General features: G+C 44.0%; 5 protein-coding genes across 5 annotated transcripts; 3 read left to right on the top strand and 2 right to left on the bottom strand.

Annotated features, from left to right (window-relative positions):
* On the bottom strand, positions 1-790 carry LOC6504101 (39S ribosomal protein L30, mitochondrial). The gene is made up of 2 exons (XM_001964143.3): positions 567-790; positions 1-499 (listed from the first exon to the last, which is right to left on the bottom strand). The coding sequence occupies exons 1-2, from the start codon at positions 692-694 to the stop codon at positions 85-87; spliced, it is 543 nt and encodes a 180-aa protein (XP_001964179.1). The 5' UTR covers positions 695-790; the 3' UTR covers positions 1-84.
* A 269-nt stretch (positions 791-1,059) lies between these two features.
* Positions 1,060-3,337, top strand: LOC6503548 (helix-loop-helix protein 1). The gene is made up of 2 exons (XM_001964142.4): positions 1,060-1,174; positions 2,074-3,337. The coding sequence occupies exon 2, from the start codon at positions 2,094-2,096 to the stop codon at positions 2,598-2,600; it is 507 nt and encodes a 168-aa protein (XP_001964178.3). The 5' UTR covers positions 1,060-1,174; positions 2,074-2,093; the 3' UTR covers positions 2,601-3,337.
* Positions 3,338-3,502: 165 nt separating this feature from the next.
* LOC6503549 (protein Flattop homolog) lies at positions 3,503-8,322 on the top strand. Its single transcript, XM_001964141.4, has 4 exons — positions 3,503-3,659; positions 7,345-7,481; positions 7,533-7,842; positions 7,926-8,322. Exons 1-4 carry the CDS (start codon positions 3,633-3,635, stop codon positions 8,265-8,267), a joined length of 816 nt encoding a protein of 271 aa, XP_001964177.1. The 5' UTR covers positions 3,503-3,632; the 3' UTR covers positions 8,268-8,322.
* A 12-nt stretch (positions 8,323-8,334) lies between these two features.
* On the top strand, positions 8,335-11,090 carry LOC6503550. The gene has a single exon (XM_001964140.3). The coding sequence runs from the start codon at positions 9,035-9,037 to the stop codon at positions 10,820-10,822; it is 1,788 nt and encodes a 595-aa protein (XP_001964176.2). The 5' UTR covers positions 8,335-9,034; the 3' UTR covers positions 10,823-11,090.
* A 578-nt stretch (positions 11,091-11,668) lies between these two features.
* LOC6504100 (trichohyalin) lies at positions 11,669-14,318 on the bottom strand. The gene is made up of 2 exons (XM_001964139.4): positions 13,669-14,318; positions 11,669-13,602 (listed from the first exon to the last, which is right to left on the bottom strand). Exons 1-2 carry the CDS (start codon positions 14,134-14,136, stop codon positions 12,097-12,099), a joined length of 1,974 nt encoding a protein of 657 aa, XP_001964175.1. The 5' UTR covers positions 14,137-14,318; the 3' UTR covers positions 11,669-12,096.
* Between the last annotated feature and the right edge of the window lie 119 nt (positions 14,319-14,437).

The raw sequence follows: 14,437 nt of genomic DNA, 5'->3' as shown, positions 1-14,437 counted from the left end.
TTAACCTTTTTTGAAAAGTAAATTATAAGCTTTATTAAGCACTTTACACAAAAAAAAAAGAAAACAAACAAGACTAGGGGGTTATTACCAGGGATTCACCCACTTCATACGCGCATCCTTTCGCAGCAGATCGGTGTCCAGGCGTTTGGGTTGCTCGTCAAACTGGTCGCGTGCCGCCAAACGCACCTCCAGCGGTCCCAGATCCTTGGTTACCAGACACTCGCCGTTCTCCTTGAGCACCGTGTGCCGGACATCTTGCGCCGTGGGCTCTCCGTACGGAAATGTAATAGGCGTAACTTTCACCAAGTGCTTGATCTTCCACAGGCGGGCATTATTCTCCGGTATGTTCTTCACCACAGTGAAGTCGCTCTGTTTCCCGTCCAAACCCAAATCCTTGAGGATACGCTTCTCCCAGTACGGATTACCCTTTACCGGCTTGATGCGCTGTACCCGGAACAGCTTGGCGGGTTCTATAGGCGGATCCTGGTGATCAGGTGTCCTATAATGTTAATCAAACTATATAATTAAGATGGGCTACATGTTGGTGTGCATTTTTAAGCTCATACCTGGGGTAGTAGGTAATACCCTCGAATTTCTGGCCATCCTTGTACAGAAACTTCTTGTTGTGCTTGCCGTAGTTGCGCACTAGCCAGGTGGTGCTACGGAGCGGTTCCAATAATCGGTTCACGTTCATTTTGTTTTATAAATCCAATTTCTCATAAGAATTGCCGGAAAATCGGTCCAGCTGATGAAAGTTATGAAATGTGTGTCTTTTGGTAGTGTTGTGAAACGTTTATAAAAAGTTATCGATAACGAAACGGTAATGGTAACCGGTAATAGAATGGCGCCAAATTTAAACGTAAAGTCATATCAGTATCCAGCATCCGGGGGTTGGTTATTATCTCCCTCCACCCCAAATGAAAAAGGGGCGGTCTTTAAAACCAACCGCCATTTTGTTATATTCGGCAGTAACTTCAATTGGTACTTTCCAACCATTGGCTATATGTTTCTGGCGGTGGTTGTTTCAAATTTCGCTATAAAGGAAGCTGCACCATCCGGACCGGTAGTCAGTGTCAAGTGTAATCTTATAGCGAAAAGTCGCCACTCGAAAAGAATACCAGCCGAAAATAATAAAAGTGCAATAAACTGGGATTACTCTGCACCTGCGATTGGTGTAAGTTTGATTTTTGTTTTTTAAGTGTTTAAGGGGTTAAAGTTAGTTTCTAATTGTAAAGTTGTGTAACTAAAAATAGTTTTACTTAAATATATTTTTTATTATACTTGGTATTTTTTAACCAAATAATAAGCTAAAATAATAGAAATCTCTTATGATTTAATCTTAAAACTTAAGAAACTGCTATCATAAATATTTAAAAAATAATTATTTTAAATCCCATATTTTTCAAAAATATTTCCCCAAATATTTCTCCTAAATATTTCCCCAAATAGAGTTCCCCCCCAACTACTTAAAACCTCCGGAAAATCAAAGAGGCTGCCACTTGCATTATTTATGGTTCATTTGGGTGCATTTGTGTGTCAAAGGGTGTGTCAGTGTGTATGTGTGTGTGTGTGGAAAAGGACACCCCTTTTGCGGGCCATCGCAATGTTTGCCATTCATATTATTTTCATTTATTTTTATTGTTGCTACCCATTGTGCTTAGTGTGGTTATTGTTTATTGTTTATTCGCAACATATTTTCACACCTACACAAATAGCTGGCGAACAATCGTCACGTTTGTCAGGGTCCTTTGCCTCCGGGACCTTTGACCCCCTTTACTATTTTTGTACCAAAAACCCCTTAACGAACCCTTCTGTGTGTGCTTGTGGCTGCGGTTTATATTTGATTTTTATTATATATTTATTTAATGGGTTTCTTTTCTTTTCTTTTTTTTTTTTGTATTTTTGAAAAGTCACATATTCGACAAGTCTCTGGGGGTCTCTTAGTTTGAATTTGAAATAAATCTCATCAAGGATATTAAAGTATTTATGACTGGTTCCGAATACCAATTAGAATTCAAAGATTTTTAGAAAATAATACTGATTTTTATTTATTTTTATTTCCTTTTCTTCAAGGAATCGCAATCAGTTGGAAAATGGTCTACGATATGACGCATATGGCGGCGGGTCCGCCGCAGAGCATCTCCCTGAGCCGCTACTACCTGGCCGAGGAGGACGAAATGGTGGTGGGCGCCAATAATCCCCACCTGATTAGCGAGGACTATGCCGCCAGCACCACCCTGGACATTGACAAGAGATTCCAGGCCCGAATGGCCTGCGAAACAGCCGCCCAACCGGCCCCACCGCCACCACCCACGCCGGCACCCCGTCGCCGGACCACTCCCATCGCCCATCTGGATCCCTCGGAGCTGGTTGGGTTGTCGCGGGAGGAGCGACGTCGCCGGCGTCGTGCCACACTGAAGTACAGGACGGCCCATGCCACACGGGAGCGGATCCGGGTGGAGGCCTTCAATGTGTCCTTCGCGGAGTTGAGGAAACTGCTGCCCACTTTGCCGCCGGACAAGAAGCTCTCCAAGATCGAGATCCTCAAGCTGGCCATCTGCTACATTGCCTATTTGAATCATGTGCTGGAGACACCCTGAGACAACGCCGGCGGATCCAGCTCCATATCCAGTTCCATCTCGACCGGATCCGGTTTCGCCACCAGCTGTATCTTCAACGAGGCCAACTTCTTTGCACCGCCGTAGGATGGACTTCAGGGGCAGGGCCAAAAAATATATTTATTTATAACTTGTTTTTTAAATTAATATTTATTGGTTTTAAAAAAACTTTTTTTTAAAAGGGTTTTCCAAGAAAACAAAAAGTAAGAAAACTAGTTTTAAAGTTTAGACTGTTTTTATTTTTTATTTTTTAAAACGTATATTTTAGTAACTTTATTACAAAAAATACTATAAATTATAATTTTAAATGTTGGATATTTTTTATATTTTTAATCCATTTATTTGGGTTTAATTTTGTAAAAAGGAAGGAAAGAGATTTAAAACCAAAGCTTGAAGCCCAAAAAGTAGGCAACATAAAAATTTAAAAATGTAATATTTAAAAATATCATTGTTTTTCCAAAACAAAAAGTCTAAAATATTAAGAAAACATATAAAAATAATTAGAAAAGTATTACAGAATATTTCCACAAATATTTAAAGATAAAATTTAACCAAAATAATAATTAGGAGACAAAAACTAGTAATTAAAAAAAGTAATTTTTTTTTAGCCACTAAGTCGTGATATTTGTTTATACTCTAACTGTACTTTGTATGTGAGAATGTGCGTGAGTGTCTCTATATATGTGTGTGTGTGTGTGTGTGAGGCAGTCAAATAATAAATATACATAATACATAGTCCTGAATCGTCCTTTTCTCCTGTTGGCAGGGCTCAGCTGCTGGTGCAGACTTTTCCATTTGTCGAAAAGCTTTTCTCGGAAAAACCAGATGCTAACCGCCCCCACACTCCCCCCAATAGCTAAGCCACGCCCACTTGCCAGGATGCTCCACACAATCGAACAGGGTGACCTGCACTGCTCCTGTCAGTTTGTTTTTAAAAAATATCTGAAATTATTCAAAAGTATTTTTAACAATAGAAACTAATCAAAATTCGAAATTAAAGAAAAAAAAACTGCAATGTCCTTGCATTTTAGTGCCCAGCAGGTGAGAAGGACATCACTTTTTATTCTTGGGAGGCTGTTTCTTTCCCTTTCTTTTTATAAAAAAAAAAGGGGGAAAAAGAAAAAAAAAACCAACGGCCTAATTTTTGGTAGGAGCAGGGGGCGTGGCAACCCGGTTGGTACGGATAACACACGGAATATGAACATAGACATTTCGTTTAGTGATATTTTTTGAAGGAAAAAGGACCCAGGACTTTCAGCTTGGCCGTAATAACAATAATAACAACAACGTGGCAATGGCAACCAATTCGCAGTTTGTCCCTCTCTCGCTTGGCCCGACCCCCACCACACCCACACTACTTTGCTCTCTTTTCCTCTCATGCGATTGTGGGATGGGGGGGGAGAGTTGGAGCAACTTGCATTCCGTTAGTCTGGGTATAAACAAAAACACAGACAGGCGACAAAAGTTTCGGGAATAAGATGGAGTTTGTAATTAAATTAATAAATTAAATATTAATTATTTAATAAGGGTTAAAAAATCAAAAATTTAAGCTTAGTTATTTTAACAAAATTATTATTTAAAGTTAAAATATTTTTTGAGAATCTAATTTGTGACCCATTTTGTCACCTGGCTGTTGGTTGGAGCTTTTTTGTTTTGTCAGTGATGTACGCATCCCGTTACGGTATCCTAGGCCCGCTACTCCGTCTCCGTCTGCACCCTCTCTTCTTCTTGCACATTTGCAAATAGCGACAGTTAAGTTTATTTACTTGGTAACGGTTACTTTGGACCAGGCCCACAGTGGCCCCCTTCGATTGCCACGCAACTCGGTCCTGCTTGGAGCTATTTCCGCCAGTTTGGAGTTATTTCCATACCATTCTATATGTACACACACAATAGTATCGGAATCAGAGTCGGAAACATAAACGGAGTTACTTTTTTTTTTTATCTAACTGGCTTTAATGCCTTTTCAATTGTCCAATTGGCCAGGACGACAGCTGGTCGGCAGGAAATTGATTATCACATAACGGTAAATGCATTTCAAACTGGACAGGGATCTCTCTGGTCAAAGGACATTCGGCGGTAGAGCGTGAAATTAGCTTAAGTGTTTCATCGCCTCCAACAGGATAACAGAGGAGAGAAAAAAGCTGGGCAGGACGAGGAGCATCAGTAAGTCCTTGGGCCACAAGTGCAGCAGGAGTAGCATCTCCATTGTTTCATAAATACCCTTCCCCCCCACCCACCTTTCAAAGCAATTCCATTTTTTTTATACACTGTGGAAAAAAATACAAGTTGAAATTGAGAAAAATTACATTTTTTTGGATAAATTTTTACTAAAAAAATGTTACAGAAAGTTTATATATTTTTTTAAGTGTTTTTTAAAGGAAAAAATTAAAGATATATTTTAAAATAGTGTGTGGTAACTGTTTGTATTTTTTTTGTAAGTGAAAAAATTGTTTTAATCGTAAAAAAATTATTCCAAAAGTGTTGTTTAAAAACAAAAATCTACAAAACTAACAATATTAGGCGCCAACATTATTTTTTAAACCCTTTTTTAAAGTTATTCATGCAAAATTAAAAAAATAAACCTAGAGATGTGTCTTTTAATTTTCAAAAACTATCGTTAAAAAAATATCCCTAAAAAGTATGCTTCTTTTTTTTCTCAAAACCCAAATAAGAACCAAAAGAAAAGTCCCGTTATTTCCTTACGTGTACAGCCTAGTCCTGCACGTGTCCTGGTCTAACTTTTTGACTATCTAATCCTGCGGATGCGAATGCGGATGCGGATGCGGATACGGATACGAGTGCGGATGTGATAAATTGCACCCCAGAGGGTTGCCATAAAAATCATCGCTTCCACGTTGTCCTCTCCCCTGTCCTGTCCTGGAGGGGTGACCTGTCCTCAAGAGGGCGGGGAATGGGTGGAGGGTGGAGGAGTGAGAGTATCTATTCTATTCTATTTGGATATCCATGGAATTTCCGTTAAGGAGCATCTCGAATCGTGTCCAGATGGACCAAGTGTTAAGCGGCTTGCACTTTTGTTGCTAATTGAGTTTAAAATCAATTTGTATTTTAACACACACACACACACACACATACAGCAAGGTCCTGGCAAGGACATACTTTGGCCTGGAGTATCCTGGCCGACCAAAGAAGGGATTTTTATCTCATCATGCTCATCGCACTACGGGATTGTTGTGTAATTGCCGTGCAAATTTAATTACAGTCCTAACCATTGTGGCAAGGACACGCGTGGTGTGAACGTGTGTCGGCCAGCCTCCCCCCGCCCCCTCCCAAACCGTAGTGTACCACCCACTGCCGCCTGGCCATTGTAACAGTGAACCACCCACCCCCCCCATCGATCAAGGACCTCAATCAAGTGTTGACAACTCGGCGCCAGGATATCGAGTTACCAAGCCCCGTTTTGTCCATTTTCTCGTTACCCCATTTGCATTTCTTAATTGAAAACCGGGAAATCGTGGGAAGATTACTTCCAACTGGAGGGTTTTGGGGTCTTGAGATGGTGCTACTCTATATATTAGAAACTATATTAGAAACTAACTATATAAGAAACTGATATATAAGAAACTGATATATAAAGTGTATTATTTTCGAAACTAAACTAAGACTTGTATTTGAGCTTGATCCTTTTTATGAGGGTATTTTTTAAAGAAATATTTCAAAAAAGGTTCTATAATTTATTTATTGGATATGATAGTACAGTTCTTATATATTCTTTATATATAGCTCTTTATAAATTTATTAAAGAAAACCCCTATAATTTCGATTAAAAAACATAACAAAATATTTAACTTTCCAAAGTTAAACTTTTTAAAACTTTATTTGGAAAACTCTAGTTTTTAAAACTTAAACTCAAAAACAAAAACTCTTGATCCTTTTTAATAAAGTATTTTTTAAAAGAAGTATTTATAAAAAAAGGTTCTATAACCCTATATATAGTTCCTAATATTTTTATATTTTTAAAACCTTTTATTTTCCAAACTTTGAAGATTATGTATTTTATGGGAAATTATTAAAAAACGTTAAAAAAAAACTATTTTAAAAAGCTAGTTTTAAAGAGACCCCTACAATTTCGATTATAATAAAATATATATTCATTTCAAAACAAACCTTTTTTAAAACTTGATTTAGAAAACTCTAGTTTCGAAAAACTCAATCTCAAAAAAACTCAAAAAAAAACTTCCCCCTGGTCCAGTCTAATATCATAATTCGATTTAAATGTTTGAAAAATGATTTTGAAAATCCCGGGGATTTAATAATTCCATTCGCCCGATTCGCCAGCCGGAGGTACCTGTTTTTCTGGTTAAGTCCTTCTGATAAATGAGACCAGGACTCGGCAACAGAGTCAGGGGGCGGTGCAATGTCCTTTTTTTTTGCTATTTTTTTTTTTTATATTTAAGTTTCGAAAGACAAACAAGGAATTAAGTGGCATTAGATAAATGCCTTTCTACACATGTTCCGGCGTAGAGATTACGCCGTGTAATTGGCCAACCCCTCCTCCGACCACTTTTTCCCGGGGTGGATTCCGGGTTTGGCAGTCAAGAGAGGGTGTCCTTTTTTATCAATTGGATTGTTTTTGGTCCGGGGGGGGGGGACCATAAATAAGGGTATTAACCGGAACGTAGTCGGAGTTTTTGCTAACAGGTGTCTATCGAGTCCTGGCTTAAGTCCTTTCCCGCTTGATTCCTGGCCTTCTGTCTACTTGCAGTTCGAGGACCGTTTCCGGGGCAGGCGCCTCAACAACTGGGAGTATCCTCGCTTCTCCCCCCCCCGTCCAAGGACACTTCGTGCCAAAGTCAAGATCATAACCGGCAAGAACGGACACCTTCTACCCGACGTTAAAAAGTAACTATTCTATATCCTTTTCGTTATATCCTTGATGAGTATCCTTTGTAGGGAGGGAAACTCCTTTGGACATTATCGTGGGACGTATGAGCTGCCATTGAAGATAACCCGGAAATTTTGTGAACACTATGATGCCTGTCTGAGCTGCCGGTACAAGTTCCGGGACTATCCGCGAGATCTCTGCAGCTGCCAGTTGGAGAATCAGCGGGCACTGGCCTGCGACAACCGGAGGACCCTCGGGGACAAGGGTGATCCGCTGTGGGAGAAGCCCAGGTGCCAGACGAAGTGCGAGGGACTCCAACAGATCAAGCAGCTATACGACCGGAGTCAGCGCTGTAAACGGGCCAGGTGCCAGGACGAGGTGAGTAGTGGACAGTAGTTAGATCCTTGATTTCCGGGCACATCCCAGCACCTGCACCTCCTGCACCGCCTCCATATCTGTAGATCGAAAGGACTATCAAGCTGCCGCTCAAGGCCAAGGTGGCCCAAGTGGCCACCGATCAGAGACGCCGCCGGAAACGGACCATCACCGCCTTCCCCAAGAGCAGGGCCACCATGCACGCCAATGAGTCCGTCGCCTCCTACGACAATCGCACCCACAAGGCGGATAAGGTCCCAGCCGCTGCCTCTCCGGCGGCCGGCAAGGTCAAGGACAAGGAGAAGGACAAAGAGAAAGAGAAAGAGAAGGACAAGACCAAGGAGAAGGACAACAAGTCCAAGGAGAAGCCAGCCAAGGACAAGACCAAATCCCCCAAGAAGTCATCCAAAACGTCAAACTTGAAATAGTTATCCTTTTTGGCACTCGAATACCTAATATTATTAATAAAAATCGATTTTTTTATGTTTTTGGCACTTGTCCGCTTAAGAGAGGGAGTGTCCGCCCAAGAGAGGTTCATGTCATATCTCTTCAATCCTTGCACTTTTTAGCTTAAATCATTTTTATTTGGAAACTTGGAAGTTATAGTTCATCTCCATTATCATTTCCATCGTCATTTGCTTCTTCTTCACTGTCCGCTTAAGAGAGGGAGTGTGTCCTTTGATCGTTTCAGAGGTGTTTTCTCAGAGATCCTTTCAGTTTATGGCAGCTATGCCTTCTTACATATCATATTCAATCATCCTCTTGTCCACTTATACTTCATTGTCCGCTTAAGAGAGGGAGTGGAGCCTATGTCCGCTTAAGAAAGGATGTAGGTCCTATGTCTGTTTCAAAGAGGTTCCTACAAAATTGTTTAAGTCCTTGGCACTCCCAGAAGTCCTTGGTCCTGGGACCATCTTCCATGTCCTTTTCTTCTCTCCTGTCCGCTTAAGAGAGGGAGTAGATCTAGATCCTAGAGTCTAGAAGTCTAGAAGTTGGAGGTCCTTTAAATATTACGAGATCCATAGCATCTATCCCTTCCAACATCTCTTATTTCCCCATCACCTTCATCCACTTGTCCACTCCATGCTCCACTCTGTCCGCTTAAGAGAGGGAGCAGGCCCTCATTTATGCAACACCACATCCATCATCATTTTCATCTCCATTTTCATCTCCATTTCCATCTCCATCTCCGTCCATGTTGCAAGTGAACCCACAACCAACCATGTCTCAAGCAGGAGTTCCGGACCTCAGCTACACACCCGGAGACCTGACCGAACCCCAGTACCGCCTGCCCTCCCACCAGCTCCTCCTCGACCAGAAGCACTCCGATCCGGCGGACAGCCTGCCCTTCAGTCGCCTCACTTTGGACAATCGGGACACGCAGCCGATCAAGTACCGGGAACCGCTAGGATCGGCGGCAGGACGACAGTTTCCTGCCCTGGCAGAGGCCCAGAACCGATATACGGACCATCTAGAGCGCAGCAGTGTGGTTAGCTTTGATCCTGGCAAGGATCTCATCTCCCTGTCGACCGTCAAGTTCGAGAAATACGACTCGGGGAACTCCGATCCGGATCTGATCAGGAAGATGCCGCTCCATTCCATCACGGAGAAACCGAACGAGCGGTGTCCGTCGCCGGTGGTGCCGGCCTATGCCAATTTCGAGCTGGCCAAGCGGATGCACCAGGACAACCTGGACCACCAGCCGCTGCCGGACTGTGTGGCCGATCTGGCCTTCCGCCGGGCCCAGATATCCGGCGGACATGCCGGCCTCTCGCTGGAAATCGATCCAATAGCCACTGGAGTCGGGGTGAAGACCCACAACGCCGGTCCGACGCACTGCACCAAGATGAAGGTGTTCCGGCCCAAGACAGGGGGCGGGATTGTGCCCAAGGCCATCGGTGGGGGAGATCCCTTTCGGGGAGTGGGCTCGGCACCGGCCAAGAAAATGGGTCCCATGGATCTGGCCATCTGCTGGGACTTCAAGCCGGCCAATCCCGCCGACGAGCCGCGTCTGGCCAGGCACATTGATGGCTCCAACGACTCGGCCGGACCGGCAGTGTTCACGTGCGTGAAAACACCTCGCGAGGATCAGGGCGCCATGGACTTGGGCAGATCGGCGGGCGTCTTCACCAGCACTCTGGGCGAGGCGGATTTCTTTGACAAGGACATACTCCGGAAGCGCACGGACTTCGGAGGAGCTCGGCTGGACCGTGAGGATCCCTGTGCCTGCGACTATTCCCCACCGGCCAGGCAGCGTGCTCGCAGCGTCTCCCGGGACTCCAGTGCCTCGCATTGCCGTCGACCCGGTGGCCTGGGCTCTGGAGCCGGCGGTGCCGCTGGCGGGGGGGTTAGCTTTGGGAATCTTACAGAGCTCCCCGGCCGAGGGATGCCCGATCGTCTGGCCAAGCAGTACCAGTCCTCACCCCTGCTGGGCGACAAGGCCTACCAAGCGCTCCGGGAGAAGTACCTGGGACCGGAATCCGGACAGGAGTGCTCCACCATGGACTGCCGGAACTCGGGTGGACCGCCGTGCAAGAGGGACACCCTACTCCGGCGACCGGCACGTCGCCTCTGCCACAAAGTAGCCCCGGCTCCGTCACGCTGCTGTCCAGGACCCACCTTTCCAGGGCACGGACACGGTCATGGGCATGGCCATGGACATGGGCATTGTCTGACCAGCAAGGCAGCCTTCCGGGCCGGAGTGCCCAAGCACAATGCCAGCGGTGATTTTGTGGGCGTGGATGGGGGGGACTGTGGTGGCGGGATTGGTGGCTCCCGGGTGCTGGTAGTGCCACGCCCCCGCCAGCCGTACTCCAAGAAGAACTATGACATTGATACGCTGGTGCCGCCGTTCCGGAGCCAGGCGGGCGGAGCCGGACAGGGCGGCTATCCGGAGCACTGGCGGCTGGCGAGTGTCTACCAGCACGCCTACAAGCCGCTGGACCAGCGCCGGCGACCGCTCCTCCAAACGGTCTACAAGTAGGGGGGGATATATTCCCCAAAAGGAAACCCTTGCAGGATCCTTCTAGGACATGCTTTTAAGGATGTATTTTAAGGACAAGTTTTTCTTAAAAAAAAGGTGTTTAGTTTATAAAATAGTTACTTTGTTGTTTTAAATTTTAAAAATTAAAAATCAAAAATTGTAAATCCAAAAATACTACAAATAAGTTAGTATTTAATAAGTTAAGGTCAAAGGTTAAAGGAAGGATTAAGTTTTAAGGATCTTTCTGAAAATAAAACTAATATAGGAAGTTATTTTTACCTTCTTCTTGTTTTATAAATAAAAAATATATATTTAATTAAAAAAATACAAAACTAAATAAATACTAGAATTAAAATAAGTTAGGTCAAAGGTTAAAAGTCAAAAGAAAAAATAAGAAAAGTGTTTTAAAATTAAAATTAAACTAAAGGCATGCTATAAATTAAGAAGAAATATATATAAAATAATAATATATAAAAAAATGTAAAAACTCTAAGGAACTATATATTTAAAATTAAGAAAATTCTAAAAATCTACAAATAATCTACCAACATAATTGTTTTTTTTAGTTAAGCTACAAATTTTTAAGCTAAAAACAAGAATTAAAAAAAAAATTACAGACCAAAAACAGAGTAGTTTTAGAATTATAATAAAAAATACTAATAAAATATAATTCCTGCAAGGGTTTCCCTAAAAAAAATGATTAAAAATTAAGAGACATAAATAAAAATAATACAAAATGATAAAAAAAATAAATAAAAACACTTAAATATGTTGAAACATGATTAAAAATTAAATATTAATTTTTTTTGTTCCCCATAAATTAGAAAAGTAGAACAGCACTTGAAATATTTAAGAAACAAATGTTAAATATATTTCAAAAAATGTGAAAAATATATTTCAAAATACATATAAAGACATTGATTAAACATTAAACATAATAATTAATTAATTAATTAATTAATAAAAGTGCAAACATCAAGTACATAATTAACCGGAAACCAGGTGGCTCTCAAGGATCTATCCTTGCTGGATAAAAAAAAAAAATATTATTTCTAAAAAAATATTAATTCAAGAAACACAACTCCATCCGTAAAAAAATTAAAGATTAACAGATGAAGTTAAAAAATATTCCTTAAAAAAAATGTATTGTTTTGTGATGATTTGTTTTTGTTTTTGTTTTTTTGTGAGACAATCTTTGGGTGCTTTTTTTTTGTTGTAAACTTAACTAGAGGTGCTTCAAGGATATTTGTATAAAAAAAGGATGAGTGGGATGATCACTTGGCGGTGGCATAGGCATCATGACTCTTGTGGAACAGGACATGACGCAGTACGTCCCGCGTGGAGCGCCGGATACTGTTCCTCAGCGTGTGCTTCTTCTCGTTGGTCAGCTGCTCGATGGTCATGTACTCGGTCTGGGCCACACTGGAGCGCAGTTTCATCGTCCGCTCACTGCTGTCTATGATGGAGATGTCCGGCAGGGAGGGGATCTGCTCCTGCTCCTCCTCCTCCTCGTCCTCGTCCTCTAGGGGGGTCATCTTCTGGGGTCTTCGACGCAGGCTATGTCGTATGGTATTGATGATATTGTGATGATGACCATAATGACCATGTTGCTCCTCCGGTTGTGCCTTCTCCGGCGAGGTATGCTGGATGGGATGCATGAGACGGCGTATGGACTTGCGGATCATGTTCTTAACGCCACCACCACCGTGGGATTTGGTTTCTCCGGATTTTGTGGACTTGGAGGAGCCAATGGACTGGAGGGACTCCTTGCTGGGCGCCTTGGTGGGCTGGGCAGCGGGACGATAGGCGCGAACGAAGCGTGCGGGCGCCTTGAAGTCCAGATCATCCAGTTCCTCGTCCTCCGACTCCTCGGAGGCATAGACCACGTCCTCCTTTTCCTTTTCCTTTTCCTTAGCCAGCAGCTCCTTCTCCCTCTCGCGCTCCTTGAGCTTCTCCTTCAGCTGCTCCTGCAAGCGTTTCTGCTTCTCCTGGTCCTCCAGTTCCTGCTGCTTCTGCTTCTCCTTTTCCTGCTTCTTCAGCTCTTCCTGATTCTGCTCCTCTAGCTCCTCCTCCTGCTCCTGTTTCTGCTCCTTCTCTTCCATCTCCTCCACCTGCTGCTCCTCGCTAATCTCCGTCAGAGTGCGCCTTCTGGTGCAGATCAGCCGTCGCTCCACCGAAGCCTCTCCATTTCGCACCTCCTGCATGACCACCTCCTGGGAATCGGTCTCCACCACCACCACCTTTGGAGCAGGTACCAGCCCTTGGGACTGCGTGTCCTTCGACACCTCCACCTCCAAACTGATCCTGGGCTTGTCCTGGACGTCCGTCAAGATGCCGTTCTTGCGCAACTTCGCCTCATTGATGCTGTTCTCCAACTCCAGCTGATAGCGATCCAGTTCCTTGCCAATATCCATGGTGGACTCCTCGCTGATGGCGCCCAGGGATCTCTTGGGAGCCGGAACCGGCGAGAAGACCAACTTCTCGGCCAGCAGCTTGCTGGGAGTCAGCTGGGAGAGCGACATGCCATGAAAATCGATGCGACAGCCCAGGGTGGGGGTGAAGGGCAACCCAATCTTCAAGCTGGTGGGCAGCTGATGGTCCTCGGCTTCGGTTTCCGTCAGGGCGGGATTGGCCACACCAGTGGGATTGCAGGCCGCCGTGGAAACCTCACTGGGTCGATGAATCTCGAAGGGATTGAGCGAGGCTGGGACATCATTGCCGCGCAGATTCAGGCCGGGATTAACGAAGCCCTTCGAAGGAGTGGCCGTCGAACGGATGACCTGAAAGGGATTAGAGATTGTTAATAAGATTAAGGAGTTCCTTAGAAAATAAAATTATCCAACTACCTCATAGGGATTAAACTGCTTCTCCGGCAATTCCAAATTCAGGCCAGGATTCTCAAAACAGGCATGTTCCCGCTTCTTTTTCTTGGAGGGCTGACGCAGTACCTCGAACGGATTCGTGGACACCGGCTGATGCTGCTTCTCGGCCAGAGCAGCAATGGACTTAACCTCCAGGCCGGGAAAAGGATTCGGTTGGGCATTCTCCTTGGCAAGGCGGCGGCGTCCAATCAACTTTTTCGGCGTCGAACTGAAGGCGGCATTGGTGAAGCAGGACTCCGTGGCAGCGACAGCTGCATCCTGTCGCACCTGGGCGTCCCTTTGCCGTTCCGGGGGTTGGTCCTGCAGCTGCGCCGTCAGCGGGGGCGGGGCAAGTGGCGGGGGAGCCACATGATGATGATGTCCTGTTTCCCGTTTACGCTTGCGCGGCGTTTCCGTAAATGCCAAAGCAGCTATGCTCTTGGTTTCCAGCATGTCTTGATCGTCTTATATTTCACGTTATTATGTTTAAGGATTTGTTTAATTCTTCACGATAACAAAATACAGCCAGGATCAATTATAAACAACGAAAAAGGACGCGATGCGTCTTTTGAAATTCCCACAGGGTAGTTTGGCCGTTATGCAACACTGTCTTTAGCGAACCGGTTTAACCGGATGGCTACAACCGATAAGTATCGATTTAACGGACAAATTTTTTGAAAACTAGGAACCGATAAACATAGAGTGCTGTGCCTTTAAATGTCAAATTTTTGTTTCGTGTCGGTGAAGCTAGTGA

The sequence above is a fragment of the Drosophila ananassae genome, chromosome XL, assembly GCF_017639315.1.
Source record: "Drosophila ananassae strain 14024-0371.13 chromosome XL, ASM1763931v2, whole genome shotgun sequence".
NCBI classification, from domain to species: domain Eukaryota; kingdom Metazoa; phylum Arthropoda; class Insecta; order Diptera; family Drosophilidae; genus Drosophila; species Drosophila ananassae.
This window is presented reverse-complemented; position numbering and strand designations above follow the sequence as displayed.

Coding starts and splice junctions, on each gene's coding strand:
- LOC6504100 (XM_001964139.4), bottom strand. CDS start 14,136: ATGCTGGAAACCAAGAGCATAGCTGCTTTGGCATTTACGGAAACGCCG. Junction 13,603..13,668: donor AGCAGTTTAATCCCTATGAG/GTAGTTGGATAA, acceptor AATCCCTTTCAG/GTCATCCGTTCGACGGCCAC.
- LOC6503549 (XM_001964141.4), top strand. CDS start 3,633: ATGTCCTTGCATTTTAGTGCCCAGCAG. Junction 3,660..7,344: donor TGCATTTTAGTGCCCAGCAG/GTGAGAAGGACA, acceptor GTCTACTTGCAG/TTCGAGGACCGTTTCCGGGG. Junction 7,843..7,925: donor GGGCCAGGTGCCAGGACGAG/GTGAGTAGTGGA, acceptor CCATATCTGTAG/ATCGAAAGGACTATCAAGCT.
- LOC6503548 (XM_001964142.4), top strand. CDS start 2,094: ATGGTCTACGATATGACGCATATGGCGGCGGGTCCGCCGCAGAGCATC.
- LOC6503550 (XM_001964140.3), top strand. CDS start 9,035: ATGTTGCAAGTGAACCCACAACCAACCATGTCTCAAGCAGGAGTTCCG.
- LOC6504101 (XM_001964143.3), bottom strand. CDS start 694: ATGAACGTGAACCGATTATTGGAACCGCTCCGTAGCACCACCTGGCTA. Junction 500..566: donor GGTATTACCTACTACCCCAG/GTATGAGCTTAA, acceptor TTAACATTATAG/GACACCTGATCACCAGGATC.